General features: G+C 50.5%; 1 protein-coding gene and 2 long non-coding RNA genes across 4 annotated transcripts; 1 reads left to right on the top strand and 2 right to left on the bottom strand.

Moving 5' to 3' along the window:
- Positions 1-209: 209 nt before the first annotated feature.
- LOC139177366 (uncharacterized) lies at positions 210-973 on the bottom strand. Its single transcript, XR_011561827.1, has 2 exons — positions 779-973; positions 210-472 (listed from the first exon to the last, which is right to left on the bottom strand). It is a non-coding gene; the product is annotated as an uncharacterized lncRNA (long non-coding RNA).
- A 7,846-nt stretch (positions 974-8,819) lies between these two features.
- On the bottom strand, positions 8,820-15,045 carry LOC139177229 (uncharacterized). Its single transcript, XR_011561721.1, has 3 exons — positions 14,785-15,045; positions 12,539-12,705; positions 8,820-10,170 (listed from the first exon to the last, which is right to left on the bottom strand). It is a non-coding gene; the product is annotated as an uncharacterized lncRNA (long non-coding RNA).
- On the top strand, positions 13,589-23,492 carry LAIR1 (leukocyte associated immunoglobulin like receptor 1). 2 transcript variants are annotated; one of them, XM_019980170.2, is made up of 8 exons: positions 13,589-13,749; positions 14,164-14,199; positions 18,040-18,357; positions 20,072-20,191; positions 20,287-20,329; positions 20,414-20,451; positions 20,659-20,699; positions 21,116-23,492. In XM_019980170.2, exons 1-8 carry the CDS (start codon positions 13,716-13,718, stop codon positions 21,260-21,262), a joined length of 777 nt encoding a protein of 258 aa, XP_019835729.2. In that variant the 5' UTR covers positions 13,589-13,715; the 3' UTR covers positions 21,263-23,492. The 2 variants fall into 2 exon arrangements, with proteins under 2 accessions (XP_019835729.2, XP_019835730.2); XM_019980171.2 differs by having other exon boundaries at positions 13,593-13,749; positions 20,659-20,711.
- The last annotated feature ends 704 nt before the right edge of the window (positions 23,493-24,196 follow it).

The following is a 24,196-nucleotide window of genomic DNA, read 5'->3' as shown; positions in this document are numbered from 1 at the left end:
AAGCCCTCTCAGCTAAGTGAGCAGCAGTTTACTTGCAAAGCAGTTGAAACATCTGCTATGAAACGTCCCTCCCTGCGGACGGGGTTGGCAGTGAGGAGAAACAAAACCTCAAGGAAAGGAGTTACTTCCCTTCTCGAGAGAAAACTGTTGCCAGCCAAAAGCTTGGCCTTCTCGGCCCAGCAAAGCCAAATGAAAAAATGTGGAGACAGTTTGGAGGAAATAGAAAGGGGGCTTTTATTCTCAGCTGGCAGAGAGGGGAACGCAGTAGGCTTGTGCCTCAAGAACTGTGCCCCCGGCCCCACGAGGAGTCTAGGGGCTTATATAAGACAAGGGCTTGCAGGGGTTGGAGATGAGGAGCGAAGATGATGGGGTCTTGATTTCTTCCTCTTGCATTGTTTCCAAGGCAGTCATCGACGGGTGTCAGTGACCCAGTAATGGAGTCTGGCAGCTTGGTGGCTCTGCCGTCTTCTTTCTGATATGTAAAAAGGGGCAGGGTGTTGCAAGGGTCAACACCAGCTAGGGGACGTATTTAGCACAGAGTCCAAGGAAAGCAGGTGCGAAGTGTAGCTCCTGCAGAGTTAGCGGGCAGAGACGCAAACTTAGTTACAGACACTCAGAGTTAGGAGCAAAGTCAACAAAACAAAACAAAAAACTAGGAATGTTCAGGCCTGCTGCTCACTGTTCTCTTTATCTTTGTTCTCAGGAAAGGGAAAGAGAAAAAAACCACTCCTCTTTTCCTTTTCACTGCAACAAAACCAACAGGCAAACCGAAATATACCTGGGGTTAAGCTTCTGGGCACCACACCCTGTGTGTCTGTCTGTGGAGTCGGGCTCCGCTGCCTGTACAGCTGGTGTCCAGTTGGGTTGTGTCAGCTCCTGCGTTCGCCCGGGCTGGCCCTGGACAGGACGCGCATGCCTGGCCTGGTTCCCCGCCCCCGCCCCTCCTCCTCCGAGAGCCCCGCCATGGGGACAAGCATGCATCCTGGCCTGGCTTCTCCCCAGGCTCTGGGAAGCCGCCCCTGCAAGGACGTCCAGGTGCTCCCGACTGATGGCGAGCAATCATGGATGGGCTCGACTGACCCCCAGGGCTTGTGATCACGTGGAAATGTGCCCGGCTGATGTTCCCAGGGCTTGTGGTCACGTGTGAGCACGTCTGGCTGGCCCTGGTCCTCTTTGGGGCTTAGATGGGCGGTTTTAAGCTTTTTTTCTAAAATTAATGGATTTATTTAGTTTTGGCTGCGATAGGCCTTCACTGTTGCGGTGGGCTTTCTCTAGTTGTGGCAAGCAAGGGCTTCTCTTGCTGCAGAGCGCAGGCTCCAGACACGCAGGCTTTGGTAATTGTGGCTTAGTAGCTTCCGCGGCGTGTGGAATCTTCCCGAACCAGGGATCGAACCCGCGTCCCCTGCATTGGCAGGTGGATTCTTAACCACTAGGAAAGTCCACAGGCTTTAGGCACACAAGCTTCAGTAGTTGTGGGACACAGGCTTAGTTGCCCTGCAGCATGTGGAATCTTCCCAGACCAGGGATCAAACTCGCATCTCCTGCACTGGCCGGCGGATTCTTAACCACTGGACCACCTAGGAAGTCCTGTTTTAAGCTTTTTAATCAGGGGAGTGACGTATATGGGAGGTGCCCCTGGGGTTCTTGGGGACATAGTGACACACAGAGGCCCTCCAGACTCATTGATGGAGACAGAGAGAAAAAAAAGGAGACAGAGAATTTGCATGAAGTCAGACTAAGTGAGGCAGAAGAGACGAAGAGGCACAGACAGGGACAGACGTGCTGAGTGAAGGAGACCCCAGCTTACCTCGGATACCGAGGGTGGGCTTAGAGATGCTCCACCCAGAGTGGTGGCTGCTACCCACAGGAGGTTGTTGATCAATTGACATAAAGCCAGTCTCGATCTGGAAGTACACATGTGTGTGCCCGTGCGCTCAGTCGCTCAGTTGCACCCGACTCTTTGCGACCCCATGGGCTGTAACCCGCCAGGCTCCTCTCTCCATGGATTTTCCAGGCAAGAATACTGGAGTGGGTTCCCATGCCCTCCTCCAGGGGATCTTCCCGACCCAAGGACCAAACGCACGTCCCCTGCCGGTCCTGCATTTGCAGGTGGGTTCTTTAACACTGAGCCACCTGAGAAGCCCAACTGGGATGTGCTTCAGTCAAGGCTATGGTTTTTCCTGTGGTCATGTATGGATGTGAGAGGTGGACTGTGAAGAAGGCTGAGCGCCGAAGAATTGATGCTTTTGAACTCTGGTGTTGGAGAAGACTCTTGAGAGTCCCTTGGACTGCAAGGAGATCCAACCAGTCCATTCTGAAGGAGATCAGCCCTGGGATTTCTTTGGAGGGAATGATGCTGAAGCTGAAACTCCAGTACTTTGGCCACCTCGTGCCTAAAGCTGAAACTCCAGTACTTTGGCCACCTCATGCGAAGAGTTGACTCATTGGAAAAGACTCTGATGCTGGGAGGGGTTGGGGGCAGGAGGAGAAGGGGATGACAGAGGATGAGATGGCTGGATGGCATGACTGACTCGATGGACGTGAGTCTGAGTGAACTCCGGGAGTTGGTGATGGACAGGGAGGCCTGGTGTGCTGTGATACATGGGGTTGCAAAGAGTCGGACATGACTGAGCGACTGAACTGAACTGAACTGAACTCAGTGACAAAATACTCCCTGGACCTTGAATACATAATATGAGAAAGAGTATGAGCTATCTTGTTGGTCATTTCTTATGCTGAAAAGACACCATTTTAAAATAGACTGGATTATGTTGGTGTTTGACAGAGAAGGATAAAATTCTGTAAAGCAATAATCCTTCAATTAAAAAATAGATTGGGTTAAATGAAACATAAGTATAATTAATTTCCATCAGTTTGTTTTGGTTTTTTAATGTAGATGTGTAAAAGTGCCTTGCTGCTAAGTCACTTCAGTCATGTCCAACTCTGTGCGACCCCATAGATGGCAGCCCACCAGGCTCCCCCGTCCCTGGGATTCTCCAGGCAAGAACACTGGAGTGGGTTGCCATTTCCTTCTCCAGTGCGTGAAAGTGAAAGGTGAAAGTGAAGTGGCTCAGTCGTGTCTGACCCTCAGCGACCCCATGGACTGCGGCCTTCCAGGCTCCTCCGTCCGTGGGATTTTCAAGGCAAGAGTCCTGGAGTGGGGTGCCATTGCCTTCTCCGGTAAAAGTGCCTTGGTGGCTACTATTTGTGGTTTATGCTGTGTCTTTGTTGGACTGTGCTGATTTAGAAAGCTGACTGGCCACCTTAACAACCCACAGTCTTTGCAAAGGAGATTCAGAAGAAAATGGGTATTCCCCCTTAAGCAGACTCTGATAGAATCTCCAGAGAGCATGTGGCCAAGCGGCATTACTCAGAGACCTCGTGTGACCTATTCTTTCTGTCCCCAGAGAGATAAGCTAACTTTCCAAGTCTTGCTTAGCAGACGGTGGCTTTTCTGACTTCCCTTGAAATTTGTGATTTCAGTCACTGAAGACATCTTTCAGACAAGATGGTTTTTCTGACAGTGACCTCTCATGTTATTTGATCCTAATGATTTCTGGACTCTGACTTCATGGTCATGGGGGGCTGGAACAGTGCAGAAGACAAAAACAATAAGCTGGACAGAAGGTAAATATACCCAAATTGAAGTCCTAAGAAGAGAAAAATGGAACATCCATGGGGGAAAGTCTCAGCGGCTTGTGGGACACAGAAAGAAGCTTCTATATGTGATTAATTGGCAGTCTGAGGGTGAAGAAGAGAGAGAGCCAAGGAAGAGCAATATTTGAGGAAATCGTGACCTAGAAATTGTCCAGTCTTGTCTAATTTAAATTTTTTGTGTGATTTCATCTTTCCTTTTAAATTTATTTTTATTTTAAAACTTTATTTATTTTTAGTTGAAGGATAATTGCTTTGCAGTTTTGTGATGATTTCTGCCATACATCTACATGAATCAGCCACAGGTATACATGTGTCCCCTCCCTCTTGAACCTCCCTCCCGCCTCCCACCCCCATCCCACCGCTCTAGGTTGTCACAGAGCCCTGGTCTGTGCCCCCTTTGTCATACTCCAATTTGAATTCTCTCCTGCTTCTAATTATCCAATGTGATCCATATTTGTTTTGCAAGTTGGATCAGCCTTCAAGTCACTGCTTCCAGAAGCTCAGAGAAACCCAAGATAAGTACAAATAAAAGTGTTCAGTACTTCGGAGTGAATTAATCCAAACTACAAAGGAAAAATAACATCAATCTTATGAAAAACACATTGCCGAGGAAAAAGAGAGACTATAACTTATATCCCATGTATTTATTCATTTATTTATTTATCAAGTCAAGTGTTAGTTGCTCAGTTGTGTCCGACTCTGCAACCCCATGGACTGTAGCCCATCAGGCTCCTCTGTCCATGGGATTCTCCAGGCAAGAATACTGGAGTGGGTTGCTATTTCCTTCTCCAGGGGATCTTTCCAACCCGCGGGTTGAACCTGGGTCTCTTGCATCTCCTGCATTGGCAGGCAGATTCTTTACTAACGCCCCACCTGGGAAGCCCCAGCAGATACAAACTGCTACACAAACAACAACACAACAGCCACAACACAGAGAGGTTTTTTTGTTGTTGTTAGACATACTGAGGGTTCCTTGAAATAGAAAGACAAAGCTGGAAGACACACACTCCTAGGTGTCAAGCCTCACTATGGGGCTAGAGTATCTGGTCCATGTGTTACTGGGCACACATACACACACTAATCATTAGAACAGAGAGCTCTCCTGCGATACAGTACAGGATATCCAACAGCTCAGTGAGGAAAGGATGGTGCTTCCAATAAACTGTGCTGTATTAATTGGATTTCCATACGAAAAATGCATGTGGACTGTTAGCACACAACACCCCCCCACCCCCCCCCCACACACAGCATTATGTCCCAAGGACTGAAGATATAAATCCAAAAAGTACGTCTCTAGCTCTGGGAGGAACATACAGAAAATTTCTTCACCCTTTGCAGCAGAAATAAACATAAAATAAAATTAGATAAATGGGCTCTAATAAGATTCAGAAATAATCTTTTTCAAAATGCAGCAACAAGAGAGTGACCCTCAGCTAGATGAGGAACAAATATTCAAAAGGAACACATCTGACAAAGGACTCGAGCATAATAAGAAAAAGAGAAAGCTTCCTATTGTTTAGTTAAAAAAAAAGTCAACTCAATTTTCTAAAATGAGGAAATGAGAAAAATGACTCAAACAGACATTTCAAAAATTGGATGAATATTCAAATGACCAAAAGCCATAGGAAAATGTTTCCAAATGCATTAGTTACCCGAGACATGCAAAGTAAAACCACAAAGGTACCACCACCCCTCACAGGGGGGCAAAAATAATTCAGGTGGGAAAGCAGAGGGGCAGGTGAGGATGTGAGGTAACCAGAATGCTCAGAGTGTGAACTGATGCCATCACTTCGAAACATATTCATAAGTACCTACTAGAACTGAATAAATGCACAGCACAACACATGGCAATTACACCCCGAGGTTTATTCCAACAGAAACGCACATATACGCTCATCACTGGACATGAATTAAGACATTCAAAGCAACACTTTCCATTCTAATGTAAACTGGAAGCTAAGCAAATGCCTCTTTACACTAGGGGGGATGTATGCATGGTGGTGATTCACACAATAAAATACTCCACAGCACCCAGAGTGTTAGACAAATCTTAAAATATTAGGTTGAGCAGAGGAAGCCACACACACACACACACACACACACACACAAAGAGGCTGCAGAGAATATTCACCCTGAGATAAAGAACCAAAACACGCAAATTTAACCCATGCTGTTAGAAGTCAGCAAAGTCATTACCTTTGGAGAAAAGTTACTGGCAAACCTAGGAGTGCTCAATCTGAGGATTCGTCAAGCTGTGCATTTGATATGTGCACTTTTAATCTATTACACTTCAGTAAAATTCAACACACACACATATGCTGAGACACATCAGAGGAAAATTGCTGAACTCCAAAGGCAAAATCTTAAAAGCACTGAGAGAAAAAGGACACACTATTTTCAAAGGAGCAATGAGAAGATCTGCAGTTCATTTGCAACAGAAATGATTAATGCTATATTTAAGCGCTAAAAAATAATGCCAACCTAGAACTCTACAACAGGAGAAAACTTCAAAATTGGAGGTGAGATAAATACATTAATTTCAGGCAATGAAAAACTGAATTCTTCACCAACAGATGGGCACCAAAAGAAGGAAGTGTGTTCTTCGCTTCAGTTGTGTCCAACTCTTTCAAGCCCTATAGAACATAGCCTGTCAGGCTCCTCTGTCCCTGGGATTCTCCAGGTAAAAATACTGGAGTGGGTAGCCATGCCCTTCTCCAGGGGATCTTTCCAACCTGGTGATTGAAACTGCGCCTTCTGCATTGTAGGTGGTTTCAGGTAAAAGGAAAATAATCCCAGTGGAAAGACATGCAGGAGGGAACAAAGGATAATGGAAAGGTAAATACTTGAGTAAAGACAGGAATTTCAAAAGATGGTCACATTATTAATAAATAGAACATTCAGTTCAGTTCAGTCACTCAGTCATGTCCAACTCTTTGCAACTCCATGGACTGAAGCATTCCAGTTCTCCCTGTCCATCACCAACTCCTGGAGTTTACTGAAACTCATGTCCATTGAGTCGGTGATGCCACCCAACCATCTCATCCTCTGTCGTTCCCTTCTCCTCTTGCCCTCAATCTTTCCAAGCATCAGGGTGTTTTCCAATGGGTCAGTTCTTTGCATCAGGTGGCCAAAGTACTGGAGTTTCAGCTTCAACATCAGTCCTTCCAATGAACACTCTGGACTGATCTCCTTTAGGATGGACTGGTTGGATCTCCTTGCAACCAGGGACTCTCAAGAGTTCTCTCCAACAGCACAGTTTAAAAGCATCAATTCTTTGGCACTCAGCTTTCTTTATAGCCCAACTCTCACATCCATACATGACTCCTGGAAAAACCATAGCCTTGACTAGACGGACCTTTGTTGGCAAAGTATCTTTTTTGGGTGGGATCCAACATTCTCCTGTCGATGGTTGTTCAGCAGCGAGTTGTAATTTGTGGAGTTCTCAGAGGAGATGAGCACACGTCCTTCTACTCTGCCATCTTGCAGTCAAAGGAATAGAACATTAGTCCATGCTTACTCCATACCTGATTTCAAAAATCATTTTCAAAACTCTATAAAGTTAAAAACAACAATGAACACACGTATGTATATAATATGCATGCAAATAAGTATACATGTGGTCACACTGTATTTACAAAAATGCAAGAGAAACTTGGACACACGATTTTGGATGTTGGCTGCTTTAGGTGGTGAAGGAGTGAAGCCTGCTGTGGGACACCGTGGATATAGACAGGATTTTGTCAGTTTTCCTTTCGGATGGGGATCACAGAGTGTTTCTTTCCATGTTCTTATTTTTTCTTCGTTGCGGTGGCTTCTCTTGCTGTGGAGCACAGGCTCCAGGGCACGTGGGCTTCAGTAGTCGTGGTTCATGGGCTTAGTTGCTTGTGGGATCTTCCAGGACCAGGGATGGAACCCGTGTCCCTTGCATTGCAAGCTAGGTTCATTACCCACTGGACCGCCAGGGAAGTCCTCCCTGTCCTGTCTAACTTTCTTTAAGGTGGCCTTTGGAAATTTCCCAGCAGTGTGATGGGAAATATGTAACAGTTACAGCTATGAGAGAAGCACCGATCTGTAGCACTCGCCAGTTTCTGGGGAGTGAATACAGTGTGGCTCATTGCAAGCTTCAGCCTTTGACAAAATTCAACATCCATTTATGATAAAAACTCTCCAGAAAGCAGGAATAGAAGCAACATACCTGAACATAATAAAAGCTGTATGTGACAAACCCACAGCAAACATTATCAATGGTGAAAAATTGAAAGCATTTCCCCTAAAGTCAGGAACAAGACAAGGGTGCCCACTTTCACCATTACTATTCAACATAGTTTTGGAAGTTTTGGCCACAGCAATCAGAGCAGAAAAAGAAATAAAAGGAATCCAAATTGGAAAAGAAGTAAAACTCTCACTGTTTGCAGATGACATGATTCTCTACATAGAAAACCCTAAAGACTCTACCAGAAAATTACTAGAACTAATCAATGAATATAGTAAAGTTGCAGGATATAAAATCAACACACAGAAATCCCTTGCATTCCTATACACTAATAATGAGCAAATAGAAAGAGAAATTAAGGAAACAATTCCATTCACGATTGCAACGGAAAGAATAAAATACTTAGGAATATTTCTACCTAAAGAAACTAAAGACCTATATATAGAAAACTATAAAACACTGGTGAAAGAAATCAAAGAGGACTCTAATAGATGGAGAAATATACCATGTTCATAGATCAGAAGAATCAATATGGTGAAAATGAATATACTACCTAAAGCAATCTATAGATTCAATGCAATCCCTATCAAGCTACCAACGGTATTTTTCACAGAGCTAGACAAATAATTTCACAATTTGTATGGAAATACAAAAAACCTCAAATAGCCAAAGCAATTTCATGCCAGGTACCATTTCATGCCAGTCAGAATGGCTGCTATCCAAAAGTCTAAAAGCAATAAATGCTGGAGAGGATGTGGAGAAAAAGGAACCCTCTTACACTGTTGGTGGGAATGCAAACTAGTACAGCCACTATGGAGAACAGTGTGGAGATTCCTTTAAAAACTGGAAATAGAACTGCCTTATGATCCAGCAATCCCACTGCTGGGCATACATACCAAGGAAACCAGAATTGAAAGAGACATATGTACACCAGTGTTCATCGCAGCACTGTTTATAATAGCCAGGACATGGAAGCAACCTAGATGTCCATCAGCAGATGAATGGATAAGAAAGCTGTGGTACATATACACAATGGAATATTACTCAGCCATTAAAAAGAATACATTTGAATCAGTTCTAATGAAATGGATGAAACTGGAGCCTATTATACAGAGTGAAGTAAGCCAGAAAGAAAAACACCAATACAGTATACTAACTCATATCTATGGAATTTAGAAAGACGGTAATGACAACCCTGTATGTGAGACAGCAAAAGAGACACAGATATGTATAACAGTCTTTTGGACTCTGGGAGAGGGAGAGGGTGGGATGATTTGGGAGAATGGCATTGAAACATGTAGAATATCATATATGAAATGAATCACCAGTCCAGGTTTGATGCATGATATAGGATGGTTGGGGATGGTGCACTGGGATGACCCAGAGGGATGGTACAGGGAGGGATGTGGGAGGGGGGTTCAAGATGGGGAACACGTGTATACCTGTGGCAGATTCATGTTGATGTATGGCAAAACCAATACAGTATTGTAAAGTAATTAGACTCCAATTAAAATAAAAAAAAACACTAAAACAATAAATAAATATATTCCAATAATTTAAAAAAAAGTGAGATCACTAAGCCTGCAGTGGGTGAGGGATGTTCACAGTCAGGTGTCGGGAACCAGCTTGAGCTGGTTGCTCCACACACCACTGAGTGTAGTTGTCAAGTGAAATTGTATGAGTCCAGGGGCCTAGGGCTGCAGGGCTGCCTTTAAGGAAGTAAAGTTCAGGATGGGTAAGGAGGAAGAGAGAGCAAGCCAGAGGGCAGGAGGGAGAGAGGCAGAGACAGAGAGATAGAGACACAGAGACAATGAGAGACAGAGGGAGAGATAGAAAGACAGGGAGAAACCGACGCTGACAGAGACAGAAATACAGAGAGAGAGAGAGAGAGACAGAGGGAAAGGGAGAAATTTTATTCAGGCAACAAATAAGAGGATTTTAGATAAAGCCCTCAAGAAATAGTTTTCATATGTATCTTACATTGCTCATTATACAGAATTGCAAGATACATTCAGCAACTCACTGACTTTCACCAAGGAAATTATGATCTCTGTAAGTGATACTGAGTCAAAATTCTGGCTGGAATAATCGTGTGAGTCTGTGTGTGTAGCTTGTTTTGGTGGCCTGGGTCGTGGCTGCGGTGCAGGCTCTCTCCAGTTGTGCGGGGTTCTCCATGCACTGGCTGCTCCTGTTGCGGAACCCGGGCTCCAGGCGTGCTCGGGTTTCAGCAGTTGCGGCAGGCAGGCTGAAGCTGTGTTGCACGGGCTTAGCTGCTTCGTGGCACGCAGGATCTTCCCAGACTAGGGGCCAAAAGTGAAAATGAAGTCACTCAGTTGTGCCCGACCCTCAGCGACCCCACGGACGGCAGCCCACCAGGCTCCTCCATCCATGGATTTTCCAGACAAGAGGACTGGAGTGGGGTGCCACTGCCTTCTCCATCTCGATCATAAAGCTGTCATAATTACTGGGCAAGGGAAATTTTGATGACACATTTAGGGGTACATTAAAACATAAAATTGGTATCACTGTTAGAACATGTCAAGATGATCTTTCCCAGGAACTGAAATTAAAATTTTTACAAGAAGCCAAAATCCTCAAGCAATATAATCATACCAATATTGTAAAATTCATAAAAGTTAGCACACAAATACAGCCTATCTACAAAATTAAGGGACTTGTTCCAGGACGTGATTTCCTCTCCTTTCTGAGAAAGAAGGATGACCTAAAACGGTGACATTTTTATTAGATGCTGCTTCTGGATGGCAAATCTCAGGTAAAAATTGTATACGCAGGGACCTTGCTGCAAGAAACTGCCTGGAGGCGAAAATAATGTTCTGAAAACCAGTGACTTTGGACTGTCTCGTCAAGAGGATGGTGGTGTGTATTCATCTTCTGATTTAAAGCAGATTCCCATTAAATGGACAGCACCAGAAACTCTCAATTATGGGAGATATTGGGACCAAACTAGGGACCAAATGTCCCCGGCATTGGCAAGCAGATCCTTAACCACTGGACCACCAGGGAAGCTCCATAATTATTTTTTTTTAACAAGAATAATGTACTTGTGTATTTAGTAGGTAAAGGAGTATTATATATCACCATCGTCATAAGACCTGGTAGTTGAGGAAAGAAGAAAAGTAAAAAAGTCTTTAAAAGCTTTGATATGAGTTTAGCACTTGTAAAACCAAATCATGGCCAGTTTGGATAGGAGGCTTGGGGCCTATAGTTCACGTCAGGGAGTAGTTAGGGGATGAGGGCTGCCTAATATAGCATCGGATTTCCTGTAGAACAGTTTCAGGAAGCCCTGTTCTTTTCTCAGCCCAGCCCGGGGCAGAACAGAGAGACCCACACAGAGCAGAAAGAAAACTGCTTGGTCCTACGTACTCGCTGAGATACAGAACTGTCGGCCTGTGTTCTGGTCCCACACACCTGTGTTTCTGCCTCTGATGTGTTGCTGTTGAGTTGCTCAGTCGTGTCTGACTCTTTGCGACCCCATGGACTGTCGCCTGCCAGGCTCCTCTGTCCACGGGATTCTCTAGGCCAGAATACTGGAGTGGGTTGCCATGCCCTCCTCCAGGGGAACTTCACGACCTAGGGACTGAACCTAGGTCTCCTGCATTGCAGACAGAATCTTTACCGTTTGAGCCACCAGGGAAACCCTGAGGGGAAAACAGAGGTGTGGGCTAGTCTGGAAAACTTGAGGTGAGCTTTGCAGCAGAGTCTCCTGGAAGCAGGGAGCATGCCCCCGGACACCTCGGCACTGTTGACTCAGATTCTGTACTGTAGGCCCACAGATCCACAGTGGACACGCCCATATTTAATGGTTGTGGTTAACTGTCTGCAAGTTATCTGTTAGTAAAGCTCATAAAAGCCACTAATGACCATGAGCGAGGGAGACACACACAGAGAGAGGTCAGAAAGGTGGTTACATGGGGCTGCGTTAGTGTTCATCCTAGTCAGCCAGGGTGACCCTGGTTGACTTTACTCTAGCCTTGACTTTACTGGCCTCACACTTGAGCCTTTAGCTGCTACCCTCGGTCAGGCCATGATACTAAAACTTAATTCATCACTGTCAAGGTGACAGCTATGTTCAGCATTCAATTTGGCTCCAGGGAATCTCGTCTTTTCATTTTTGACCATATGACCTTTGCTGAGTTTTCATTTCTTTGAGGCATTTAAGACAACCTTTAGAATATGCTATAAAGCAGTTTTATTTTTTTAGGTAATTATTATTTTTTAAATCATTTATTTATTTTTGGCTGTGCTAGGCCTTTGAGGCTGTGTTGGTTTTTCTCTAGTTCTGGCAACAGGGGGCTACTCTCTAGTTGCGATGCCCTCTTTGTGGTGGCTTCTCTTGTTTCAGAATACAGACTCTAGGGCACAGGCTCAATAGTAATGGCACACAGGCTTAGCTGCTCTGCAGTATGTGGGATCATCCCGGACCAGGGATTGAACCCATGTCTCTTGCATTGGCAGGTGGATTCTTTGCCACTGAGCTATCGATAAAACAGTTATTATTTTAAGACAGTTATTATTTTATGCAGTGTGGTCCACAGATTTAGTCTGATATTTGACAGAAAATCTAGCACAGTTATTCTTTACTTCTTAAGAATTCCAGGGATAGGCAGTCACAGGGCTTTTTCAGCAATTCCAGGAGTTTCTACAAACCTTAGATCTTGTATTCTTTCACCTCAGTATGTTCAGTATCTCTGCTATGGTAGTCAAGCTTGTTGCCTCAGGGTTGCAATATGGCTGTTGCAGCTCCAGATATCACATCATCATCATATAGCTGCCCATGGACAGGATTAAAGGAGCCAGACATCTTATGAGACCCTCTGTTAATAAGACAGAAATGTGATTCCAGAAACCCTGATATATTCCACATTAAGTGTCATTGACCATCCATGGTCTTGTGGCCCCCTCTGGACAGTCACTGCAAATGGGATTGTTGGATTGCCTTAGCCCTATACTGCATCTTCTCTACTCCCTCTTCCCTAGTCCAGGGTTGGAACCCAGCCCCTCAGATAGAACTAGGTTTCTGTTAATAGGAAGACTGAGCACCGGTGCTGTGTAGACCACCATCACCACCTGGCAGAGCTCCTCCCGGGAGAAGCGGCTGTTCCCTGGCCTCAGGGACAGAGGACAAGGGATTCCACGACGGGGCTCCTGTCCTGCAGGCTCCGTGTGCACACACGCCTCCCACCCCTAAGCCCTGTTCTCATTTCAGCTCCCAGCTGAGGGCCCCACTGGGTCCCAAGCCCAGCGCCAGGTCCCAAGGTCTGTCTCCCCATCACTCAGCTCTGGGATTTTGTGTGTGCTCACCGGCCAGCCCCGCCTCCCCCGGTTCCAGCACCGCCTGGGGAAAGGGGCAGAGAACACATGTGATAAGATATTTTTAATGCACTTGACACCTCCTGGGAATGTAACATATATCGCAATATTAAACACTCAGAGGAGGGTTTCGGAGTTTTCCATTTTCAATACGAGGAACCGTTGGCATAAAGTGATGCAATTTTTGCCCAAGAACAGAGTCGGGACTGATGGTTAAGTCGGTGTGCTGCACAAAGTGTGTTCTGCTCATGGGTGGAGAATGGGGCTCCCCCCTCAGGGTACACCCGGAGAGGAGTTGAGCCTCATGGGAGCTCAGAGGGAGCAACAGCTGGGAGCTGCCCCTGGGTCCCCTTGGGGGGAAGTGTGATGAGCGGGGAGGGCGCTCTTCCCCTTTGTGTGAGGCTGTTGGTTGGAAACCGCCCCATAAAGGCCCCGGGGCACATCCCCTTCTGTGCAGACTGCAGGCTCCATCCTTCAGCACCGAATCCAGGGCGCGTCGGGACAGGGCTGGGCCATGGCGCCTGGGCCCTCCACCCTCCTGAGCCTGGGTGAGTCTGGGGGTGCTGGGACGGATTCCAGGGGCAGAGGGGCTCTGCTCAGCCCTGACTCCAGCCCAGGAGACGCCGGAATCCTGGGGGGCAACGTGGTTCCCCCTCCATCCCCGGGGCTGCGCCCTCAGCTTTGGCCCAGACCCAAGTGACGGGGAAGGTTCGGTCCTGGACACGGACTGGGTGTGGGGTGAGCGCAGACTGAGCCGGGCTGGCCTGGAGGAGAGGGTCGGGTTGTCTGAGATTTCTTCAGAGCGAGGAGAGGGCTTGCACTCAGACGTAATGTTGTGGGGGGCGGTGTTGGGAAATGATGGAAAGACACCCGGCCACCCCACGGCTCCTCGAGGGCCTCGGGACTGCGGCCAGTGAGGAAACCGCGAGGCGGGCATCTTCTCACTAGAGCTTCTCTTCCAGCGCTCTGTCTGGCCCAGACGGCCCGCACCCAGCAGGGTGAGTCTCCCCCAAACCCCCGCCTCCCCAAGACGGACCTCGATGAGAGCGGAGCCGACCCGGGGGCCTGGGGGCCCCGGCTTATACCCCGAGCTGCTAACAGCCCCAGGGGGGGACCCTGGCCCGGGTCTCCCTTGTCCCCCTCTGCCCTCGATGGCCCCGCAGGGACGACCCGACCCTCCGGACCGTGCTGAGCCCGCCAGCTCGCCCCCTCCTCCCCCCGCCACCCCCGCGAGCCCAGACCGCCCCCGCCCCCACCCCGCAGCCCCGTGCAAACAGCGCTCGCTGAGGACCAGCCCGGCCGTCTCCTCCAGCCTCCCCCTCCAGCCTCCCCTGCACACCGCCCCCCCCCCCCCCCCCCCCCGCGCCCCTACCTGAGGCTACTCGCTCACTGGGTTTTCTTTCACTTTCTGAATCTCGCCGCCCAGCCCAGCCCTCCCCACCCTGTGTGGTGACTCCTCCGCCCTGCCCCTCAGCCCGGGGACCGTCCTCCACGTCTGCTCTTAGCTCAGGAACCCCCTCCCTCGACCCCCGGGGGTCAGCTCGGCCTCCCGCTGGCCCCCTCCCCGAGATTCCCACACTCACCCCGAGGGCACGCGTCACCGTTGGTACCCATGGATCCGCACAACTGTCTGTGAACGTCTGTCGTCCCTCTGGACTGTCAGCCCCAAGGGAGCAGGCGCTGGGGTGTTTCCCGTATTTGTGGAGCCAGAGACACATGGAGGCCTCAGTAAATGGATGGACGGATGGACGGGAACTAGATGTGGTGGAAAGAAAGAGGGAGGGGGTGAGGGGGTGAGGGAGGGGTAGCTCTCCCAGTCTGTGTTGCTGAGTCTCAAGGGCAGCTGCCTGTCCTGGGTGTGAAAATGTGAGGTGAGGGGAGCAGTCTGCAGAACGGGGAAGTGAAGGGTGTGTGTGTGTGTGTGGTGTGTATGTGTGTTTGTGTATATGCGGGTGCATGTGTGTGTGTATATGAGTGTGTGTGTATGTGGGCAGGTGTGTGTGTGTGGGCAGGTGTGTGTGTGTGCAGGTGTATGTGAGTGTGTGTATGTGCACGTGTGTCTATATGTGAATGCACATGTGTATGTGTGTGCAGGAGTGTGTGGGTATGTGTGTGTGTGTGCATGTGTATATGTGGGTGGGTGTGTGCATGTGTGTGTGTGTGCATGTATGTGCATGTGTGTGTGTGTGTGTTTGTGGAGGAGTTGGAGCACAGGTCTGGTCCCACGTTCCCTGGCGGGTGAGGGTCACTGTGTCCAGGGTGAGTCTGCAGGGACCGTCCCTGGGTTTTCTCAGTATTCTCTTCCTCCATCCCAGTGTATTTCCGTGTCCTTGTCACTGAGGCTTCTGGAAACCCCACATGTCTCAACTAGGCAGGGGCGTGGTGGGGGTCGTGGTGGGGGGTCGGGGGGTCGAGGAGGACTTGCAGCCCTGAAGCAGGAAGTTGGCTTCAGAGTCAGCGAAGTCCCCACAGAGGCAGGGGCTGGCAGAGTGCGCTCCTCACTCACTCTCATTGTTGTCTTTATCTGGAGATCAGCTGTGGTTTCAGGACGTGCACACAGGTGTCAAGTTGATGCTGTAGGTGTGGTGGAATTTGTGGTATTTAATTTTGTGTCTCCTCGGCTGGCCCATGGTCATTTACATGGTCAAACATTCTGGGTGTGTCTGTAAGGATGTTTTGGGATGGTATTAACGTTTAAATCATTGCGTTTTGAGGACAAGCAGATTGTCCTCCACAATGTCGGTGGCCCTCATCCATCCGCTGATGGCCTGAACTGAACAAAAGGCCGACCTCCCCTGAGCGAGGGGGCTGTGCCAGCAGACGGCCTCTGAACCTGAACTGCAGCACCAGCTCTCCTGGTCTCCAGTCGGCGCCCACCCATCAGATTCTGGGCTTGTCTGGGTGCTGCAAAGTGGACACAGGGACCCTCAGCTCCTGGGGTCTGTGGGGCCAGATCTGTGCTTCAGGTCCTCCACACACACACCCCTGCACACCCCCCACACCTGCACACACCCACACCCATACACACCCACACACATGCACACACATACCTGCACACACCTGCACACATACACCCACACACACACCTGCACACATGCATACACACATACCTGAACACACACACACACACACACCACCCCACACATACACACACACACCCACAGCCCCCACACATACATACACACACTCATACACATACACCCACCCACATCCCCCCATGCACATGCACACATACACCCTCCCCACACACACGCACACACATATATACCTGCACACACACACATACCATACACATCCCCACACACATACACACCTCCCCCCACACACATATATACCTACACACACACACATACATGCCATACACACCCCCCCTACCCACACCCCCCCCCCCACACATATATATACCTGCACACACACACATACCATACACACCCCCACACACGTACACACCCACACACATATATACCTGCACACACACATACACACACATACATACCCATACACACACCCACACCATACACCCCCCCCACACACACCCACACATATATACTGCTCACAGACACACACACACCGATACACACCCCCACACACATACACACCCCCCACACACACCCACACACATATATACCTGCACACACACACATACCCATACACATCCCCATACACATCCCCACACACATACACACCTCCCCCCCACACACCCACACACATATATACCTGCACACACACACATACCATACACACCCCCACACACGTACACACCCACACACATATATACCTGCACACACACATACACACACATACATACCCATACACACACCCACACCATACACACCCCCCCACACACACACCTACACATATATACTGCTCACAGACACACACACACCCATACACACCCCCACACACATACACACCCCACACACACACCCACACACATATATACCTGAACACACACACACACCCATACATACCCCCACACACACCCACACACATATATACCTGCACACGCACACATACACCCCACACACACCCGCATGCGCACACACATATATACACCCCCCCACACACACCTGCACATACACCTACCCCCCCCAACACAATCTTTCCCAGCACAGGCAGCGACCCGTCCCTTCAGACCCAGCACAGGTCACTCCCACCCACTCAGAGCCCTGCTTTGCTCGTCCCAGGAATGAGCTGGGCATCCCCCGCTGTGTCCCCCTGCCCCTCTCTCTGGAGTGGCCGTGGGCAGGGAGGGAGCCGCCCCCAGCTGCTCTGTCACCTCCCATGTCATCCTGAGCAAGATGTGACCGAGTCTCAGGGTCCTTACGTCAGTGGGGAGACTAACCGCAGTGGCGGGAAGTCACCTGCTCCTGCGACGGGCGGGGGGTGGGGCTGTCCACTGCGGGGGTGATGGGAGTGTTCCCAAACTGGATGCTGGTGAGGGCTGTACACCTCTGCAAGCTTCCAACAAGTAAAGGAAGCGAGAGAGTAAATTGTGTTGTGTGGTGATCTCCACTGAGAGAATTTTGTTGTGTGGTGATCTCCACTAAGATGAGAGAATTGTGTCGTGTGGTGATTCTCCACTAAGATGAGAGAATTGTGTCGTGTGGTGATTCTCGACTAAGATGAGAGAATTGGGTCGTGTGGTGATTCTCCACTAAGATGAGTGGGTTGTGTTGTGTGATGGTCTCCACTAAGATGCGTGCGTTGTGCTGTGTGGTGATTCTCCACTAAGATGAGAGAATTGTGTGGTGTGGTGGTCTCCACTAAGATGAGAGAACTGCGTTGTGTGCTGGTCTCCTCAGGACAGACCCTGTGGCCCTGCTCTCCCCTCCTAGGGACCCTGCCCAGACCCTCCATCTCAGCTGAGCCGGGCTCCGTGGTGCCCTGGGGGCGGCCGGTGAGCATCGTGTGCCGGGGCCCTGCCGGGGTTATGAGCTTCCGCCTGGAGAAGGGTAATAGAAAGGACTATAAGGATGTGCGTGTCACGTCCCGAGGTGAACAGGAAACCGAGGCCAGATTCCACATCACCGCTCTGCGTGAAGATGCCGTCGGGCGTTATCACTGCCTCTATCAAAAAGAGTCCACCTGGTCAGCGCTCAGCGAGGCCCTGAGCCTGGAGGGGACTGAGGAGGCCGTCTCTGCCCTGCCTGCAGGTGTGCCTGGGCCCCGCTGTGCCCTCTGCCCACTGGCCCGCACCCCCGCCCCCCGAGCCCTCTGCTTCTGTCCCCTCTGCCCACGCCTCCCCTGCCTCCACGCCTGGCTCAGCTCCCTGAGCCTGGTCTCACCAGGCAAGTCACAAGGTCCAGGGGACCCCTGACCAGGGCTGGATGGTGCCTCAGGGGACTCTTGGGGTGAGGCCATGCCTGTCCTGTGTGTGGTCAGCCTCCAGGGTGTCCTGGAGTCGGGTCCGTCCAGCACACTCTGACCCCCCACCCCCAGAGAAGATCACCATGAAGAGTCTGGGCCGTGATGCGGGGCACAGCTCCCGGAGGTGCAGACGGTGTGACCACAGCACGATGGAGCAGGGGGCTCCGCCTTGTCTGGCCCCAGGCCCCTTTTCTCGGGAATCTCGGGGTGTTGTCTGGGGTTGAGTAAAGGCCATGCGTGGCCCATGGTTGGATGCTCAGGATGGAGAGGCGCCAGGCTGAGTGGGACAGACCCTGGGCAGCCCCCACACAGCACCAGTCCTTCTCCTGTCCCCCCACCATCACAGGACCCCTGGAGGCATAAGCTCCCCCACCACTCTGTGCTGCTCCTCGGCTGCTGAGTAGCTGACCCCTGCCTGGAGGGGTGTCTTGGGGAGGGCTGTGTGCTGGGATCAGGGCGCAGCCCTCTCCTGGACTTGGCTCAGAGACTGTGAGAGCGCAGCACGGGGCTGGCAGGCGCAGGGCACCAGGGTGTCTCAGACACTCATAAGGACCCCGGGAACAGCACCCACCTGGCTAGATGACCCTGCACCGGGCGCCTGACGGCAGTAATGCCACGACAGCCCATCGTGGGCGGCACTTCCCGGACCTTCTCAGAGCCTCCGCCCCTTTTCCTATGCAGAAAGGAGCTTACAGGTTCTTGTCCAAAGGCACAGGGATTGGAAGGGAGGAACCAGCTCAGGGCAGCCCGACTGGACCCCAGACTCGGGGGTTTGGCTGCAGCTCCGCAGTGCCCCCTTGCGGTCAGGGTGTAAAGGAGGGCCCGGCTCCCGCTGAGAGAGGGACAGCGGGGCTAGGAGCCAAAGGGAAGGGACCACTGATGGTTATGCCTGAGCAGCCTAGAAGGCAGACCTGCCCTCTCGGAAGGCCCTGAACCCGCCGGGGGTAGCAGTCCAGCTCAGCCCCCTTTCATCTCGCTCCCCAACTCCCATTTCATGTTGTGGAGACTCATGTCCAGAGAAGAACCCATCACCGAGACTGCCTGGATCCAGTCCCGCCCTCCCCAGCTCTGTGCCCCGGATTAAATCGAATCACCCAATCCTTCCACGTTCCTCGTTGCTCGTGTGCAAAACCAGGAATAAATGCACCGACCCCGCAGCACTGCCTGAGCCTGGAGAAGCGTTAATCTTATTCATACGAGGAAATATTTTCTTCCCTCCTCGTGGAGTGTGCTCTTTGGGGAAAGAGGGAGAGAATGGGCTTTGGTGTTGGTATTATTCCAGCTCTGCCAATATACTGTGGACCCAAGGCTTCAGCGCTCAGACCCGGCTTTGTAAAGCAGGGGAGAGCAAGTCCCAAGCCACAGGACTGGTGTGCGTGTGAGAGCTTTCTTTATATCTGAGTGTGAACACCATAAACACCCAGCATGTGTGTGTGTGGGTGGTATGCAGCAGGTGCTCCATAAGGGCATACTGCTGATAATCTGATTCCACCCTCCCAGCTCCCACAGGCCTGTCGACAGAGCAGGTTTATATTCTCATCGGGGTCTCTGTGGCCTTTCTCCTTTGTCTCTCCCTCCTGGTCCTTCTCCTCCTCCATCGTCAGCTCCGGAGAAAACGAGGTAGGTCTCAGGGACAGGGGAGGGTGACTGGGCAGGCCGTGTGGGGGTGCTGGAAAGAAGCCTTCTCTTCTTAATTCACACCTGACTCTCCTCAGGGCCTCCCAGAAGCAAAGACGAGAAGCAGAGACGCCAGGGGAGGTGAGGGCCCTGGGGATGACCTCTCAGACTGCCCGTCCTCTGCCCCCAGGCAGCCCTCAGGGCTCACATGTTCTTTCTCCTCAGGCTCAGCCCAGCTGTGGATGTCCTAGATGGGACCCCAGGTAAAGACAAGGATGGGGGACAGGTCTGGGAGGGGAAGCAGGGGTTCAGTGCCATGCAGGAAGCAGTGGTGGGGGTGGGGGTGGGGGATGAAGCATTCCAGGATGTTCCAGGTGGGGTGGAGATGAAATATGAAGCTGTGAGGTCAGGCATATTTGTCTCCTAAGCTCCACCTCAGAGAACTGAGCCCTGGTCCTCCTCCCATTCAGGTGTGGCCAGCGTTGACAGATTTCCTGATGTGGATGGAGAGGTGGGCGCCTTCGTAAGTGTTTGCATTCATCAGCTAATGCTATGAACCAAAGCCCCTACAATTTAGCAGCTTAATAGAATCATCTCAGTTTCTTGGGCCAGGAACTTGGAATCGGATCGGCTGGGTAGTTCTGGCTCACGGTCTGTTCTGAGGTTACCGTCAAGATGCTGAGCAGGGCTACACTCATCAGAGGCTCGACCAGGGCTGGAAGATCTACTTCCACGATGCTCAGTCCCCTGGCAGCAGGCAGGATCTCACATCCTCACCACACGGGCTTTTCATGGTGGTCAGACTCCCCCAGAGGGAGGGACCCTAAGAGAGAGGGACAGAAGCCACAATGTCTTTCTGTGTCCTCACTGTGGAGGTGACATGCCCTCACTCTGCCACCCAAACTCACCCTGCATCTTTATCCTCAGACCCCTGCTGCAGGAGGCTCCCAGGAGGTGACCTACGCCCAGCTGAACCACAAGCTCCTCACCCAGAGAGTGGCCAGAGCTGTGTCCCCGCCGTCCACAGAGCCCCTGGCCAAGTCCAGCATGTATGCAACCATTGCCAGACGTTGACCGCATGCCCACCTGGCCTCTGCACTAAAGATGCAGGAAGCCACACTTGCAAAAGCCCAAAGTGGACGTTGGGTTTCCCTGTGGAATCATTCCTTTCTGGAAAGACATCTAGTCGATCCTCCTGCAGGCAAGAGCTCAAGTCCTGAGATCCCACATTACCTTCTAGGAGATTCATTAACCATGTGATCCCTCCCACAACCAACTAGCTCCTCAGAGAGGTGTAGCACTTGTTTCAAGAGACCCAGCTATGGTGTTTATTGCCTGTTTCCAGAGACCCAGCTCTAGTTCTTGGCTGTTTCTAGAGACCCAGATTTGGCACTTGGCTGTTTCAAGAGAGCCAGCTATGGTGCTTGGCTGTTTCCAGAGACCCAGCTATGTTCCTACAGTTGCCCAGTGAATTCCTGATGTGTCCTGTGAATTTTCCACTGCCCCTGGAGAACCATTTTGTCTTCTGAGCTGACTCTGCAAACCTCCCTAGAGTGCGGGTGGTGATCTTGAATCTGGGCTGCACTCATGTAGCTGATAGCTGATACCCAGTTTTCTGGATCACACTTCACCTTGTTCATCAGTCAATGTTCTCACAGGTTCAAAAGCGTCAGCCCCACATGTGGCGCTGGGTACACAGGTTCTAGGTCCCAGTCTCTGCTCCACCGTCCCCCAAAACTCAGTGAGGGAAACAAGACGAAAACAAGACAATCAGTGTTTTCTGACCCAAGAGTGTGTCTGAGGGGACTTGTGTCTGGGTGAAGGCGCAGAGCTGCCCCACCTGCATACAGCTCCCATCCCCTGCATGCACAGGTCCATGGAGGCACGCACACACAGATACACACATGCACACACTGTACACACACATACACTCATGCAGACACCCACATGCGTGGGCACAGTGGACTGGCTGAGGGAGTTGGTGAGGCCATGACCGCACAGGGAGGGCCCCTCAGGCTTTAGGTCCACCTGGAGGAACCGGCAGGCCCCCGTCTCCCACCCCACCCCAGTTCATTCCCACTGGACGCCATGCATTCCCCAAACACGAGAGGGCCCAGCAGCTGTAGGACACTGTCCTTGACCTGACCTTCACCCCTCACCGGGCTAATGCCTGTCAGATTTGGGATTGGAGGCCATTCATCCCTACAAGCATACAACTGCTGTAACAAATTACCACTCACACAGCAGCACCAAACAACGCAGCTTATTTCCCTACAGTTCAGGAAGGCAGAAGTCTGAGATCAGTTACACGAGGCTGAAATCCGGGGTGGGCAGGGCTGTGTTCCTTCTGGAGGCTCCACGGGAGGCTCCATTCCTTTACCTTTTGCAGCGTCTGGGGGCCATTTGCACTCCTTGGCTCATGGCCCCTTCCTCCATCTTCGGATCCTCTCTCTGACTAGGACTCCTGCTTCTGTGGTCACATCTCATCTCCTCACTCTCTGACCCGCCTGCTTCTCTTATAAGGGCTCTGGTGATTACACTGGGTCCACCTAGAATATCCAAGGTCATCTCCCCCTCTCAAGAGCCTTAACTCAGTCACACCTGCAAAGACCCCTTTTGCACCTAAGGTAACACAGCAGCTGGTTCCTGTCTTCCTGAGTGGGTGTCCGTCCGCATCACCACCTCCATTCGTGGGCTCCTCTGGGCTTGAATGCCTCACTCTAAATTCTACGCATCTCCTTGCAGGGATGTTTCCTTCTGTTTCCACTAGCTTGTGAAATAATGAATTCTTGAGAGTCTATTTCCTGTGTTCTAGAACCTCTGTGTAAGAGGAGGTCGGGTAGGAAGCAGTGGAGACTAGAAACACCCCCACGGTGTGACCCCAGGTGCCCATAGGGACAGGTGGCCCCTGTGTGACAGGACTGTGGCTGCCCACAGCACCGTGTCCTCCCTTCCTGGGCGCCCAGCGAGATGGTCTCCCAGCCTCCTTGCAGTTATGTGTCCTGCAAGGGATGGGATGACGTTCACAGTGAGCAGGATGCACGGAGCTGCTTCCAGGCCTGGCTCCAAACACTCCCTCACAAGATCCTCACTGTTGGTCATTCTGCTGGTGGATATGGATGCCCTGGGAAACCTTGGCAGCACACTGAGAGTGGTGCCTGGCTCCCAGGATGACAGTGGAGTAGAGCTCTCTGTACCTCTTGTATTAGTCCTGCTTCAGGTTTCTGTAAAGTTGATGCTTTAACATGTGTGATACAGGCATATTCTGGTGTGAACATTAATAAAGGGAAACCTTTAAAACGGAGTTGGGAAGCCTAAAGGGGCGCTCTCTTGCCTCTCCCCTCTGTTGCAGCTTACTTTACATTTCTGGGCAGGAAGGCAGTTACCTTACTAGACAGCAGCGGGAGGATGATTTTCTCCTTGCCCACCAACAGCCCAGCCAATGAGAAGCAGCCACAGCTCAGCCAATGAGAAACAGCCACAGCTCAGCCAATGAGAAACCATTACTGCCTTGAACGCTTGCTTTTCTTCAAGGGGCTTTGATTCAAAGCAGCCTCTTTCAGCTTCCTCTTATTTCTGTGTTAAGTAATATTCCTCTCATTTGTTCTCTGAATTTGACTGTGGTTTGCCATAGTTAGAATGTCCTGAATTGCAATTTCTCTGCCATTCCTAAATAAACTCATAGTAATGGTTAAAAAAAACAACCGAAAACTGCACATTGAATTTTAAGGTTGACACAGGACATCTCTTTTCCTGGATGAGCTGATAATATGCCTGAGTCAACTGTACAGGTCTCCTGTTTCTCTCATTGTGCCCCTCCCCCAATATTTGAGCAAGAATCCTCTTCCTCTGGCGCACATATCAAACACAAACCAGTGAATCCAGGGTCCACACCCCTAACCACCTCCTTTATGGGGGTCCACAATCTGGGCCACTATCCACTTGCCCTTGTCACCCCAGGTCCAGGTATAGGCTAACTACGGACACCCCCTCCACCCCAGAACCAGC

The sequence above is a fragment of the Bos indicus genome, chromosome 18, assembly GCF_029378745.1.
Source record: "Bos indicus isolate NIAB-ARS_2022 breed Sahiwal x Tharparkar chromosome 18, NIAB-ARS_B.indTharparkar_mat_pri_1.0, whole genome shotgun sequence".
NCBI classification, from domain to species: domain Eukaryota; kingdom Metazoa; phylum Chordata; class Mammalia; order Artiodactyla; family Bovidae; genus Bos; species Bos indicus.
The sequence above is the reverse complement of the archived record's forward strand: the minus strand, read 5'-3'. Positions and strand labels throughout refer to the sequence as shown.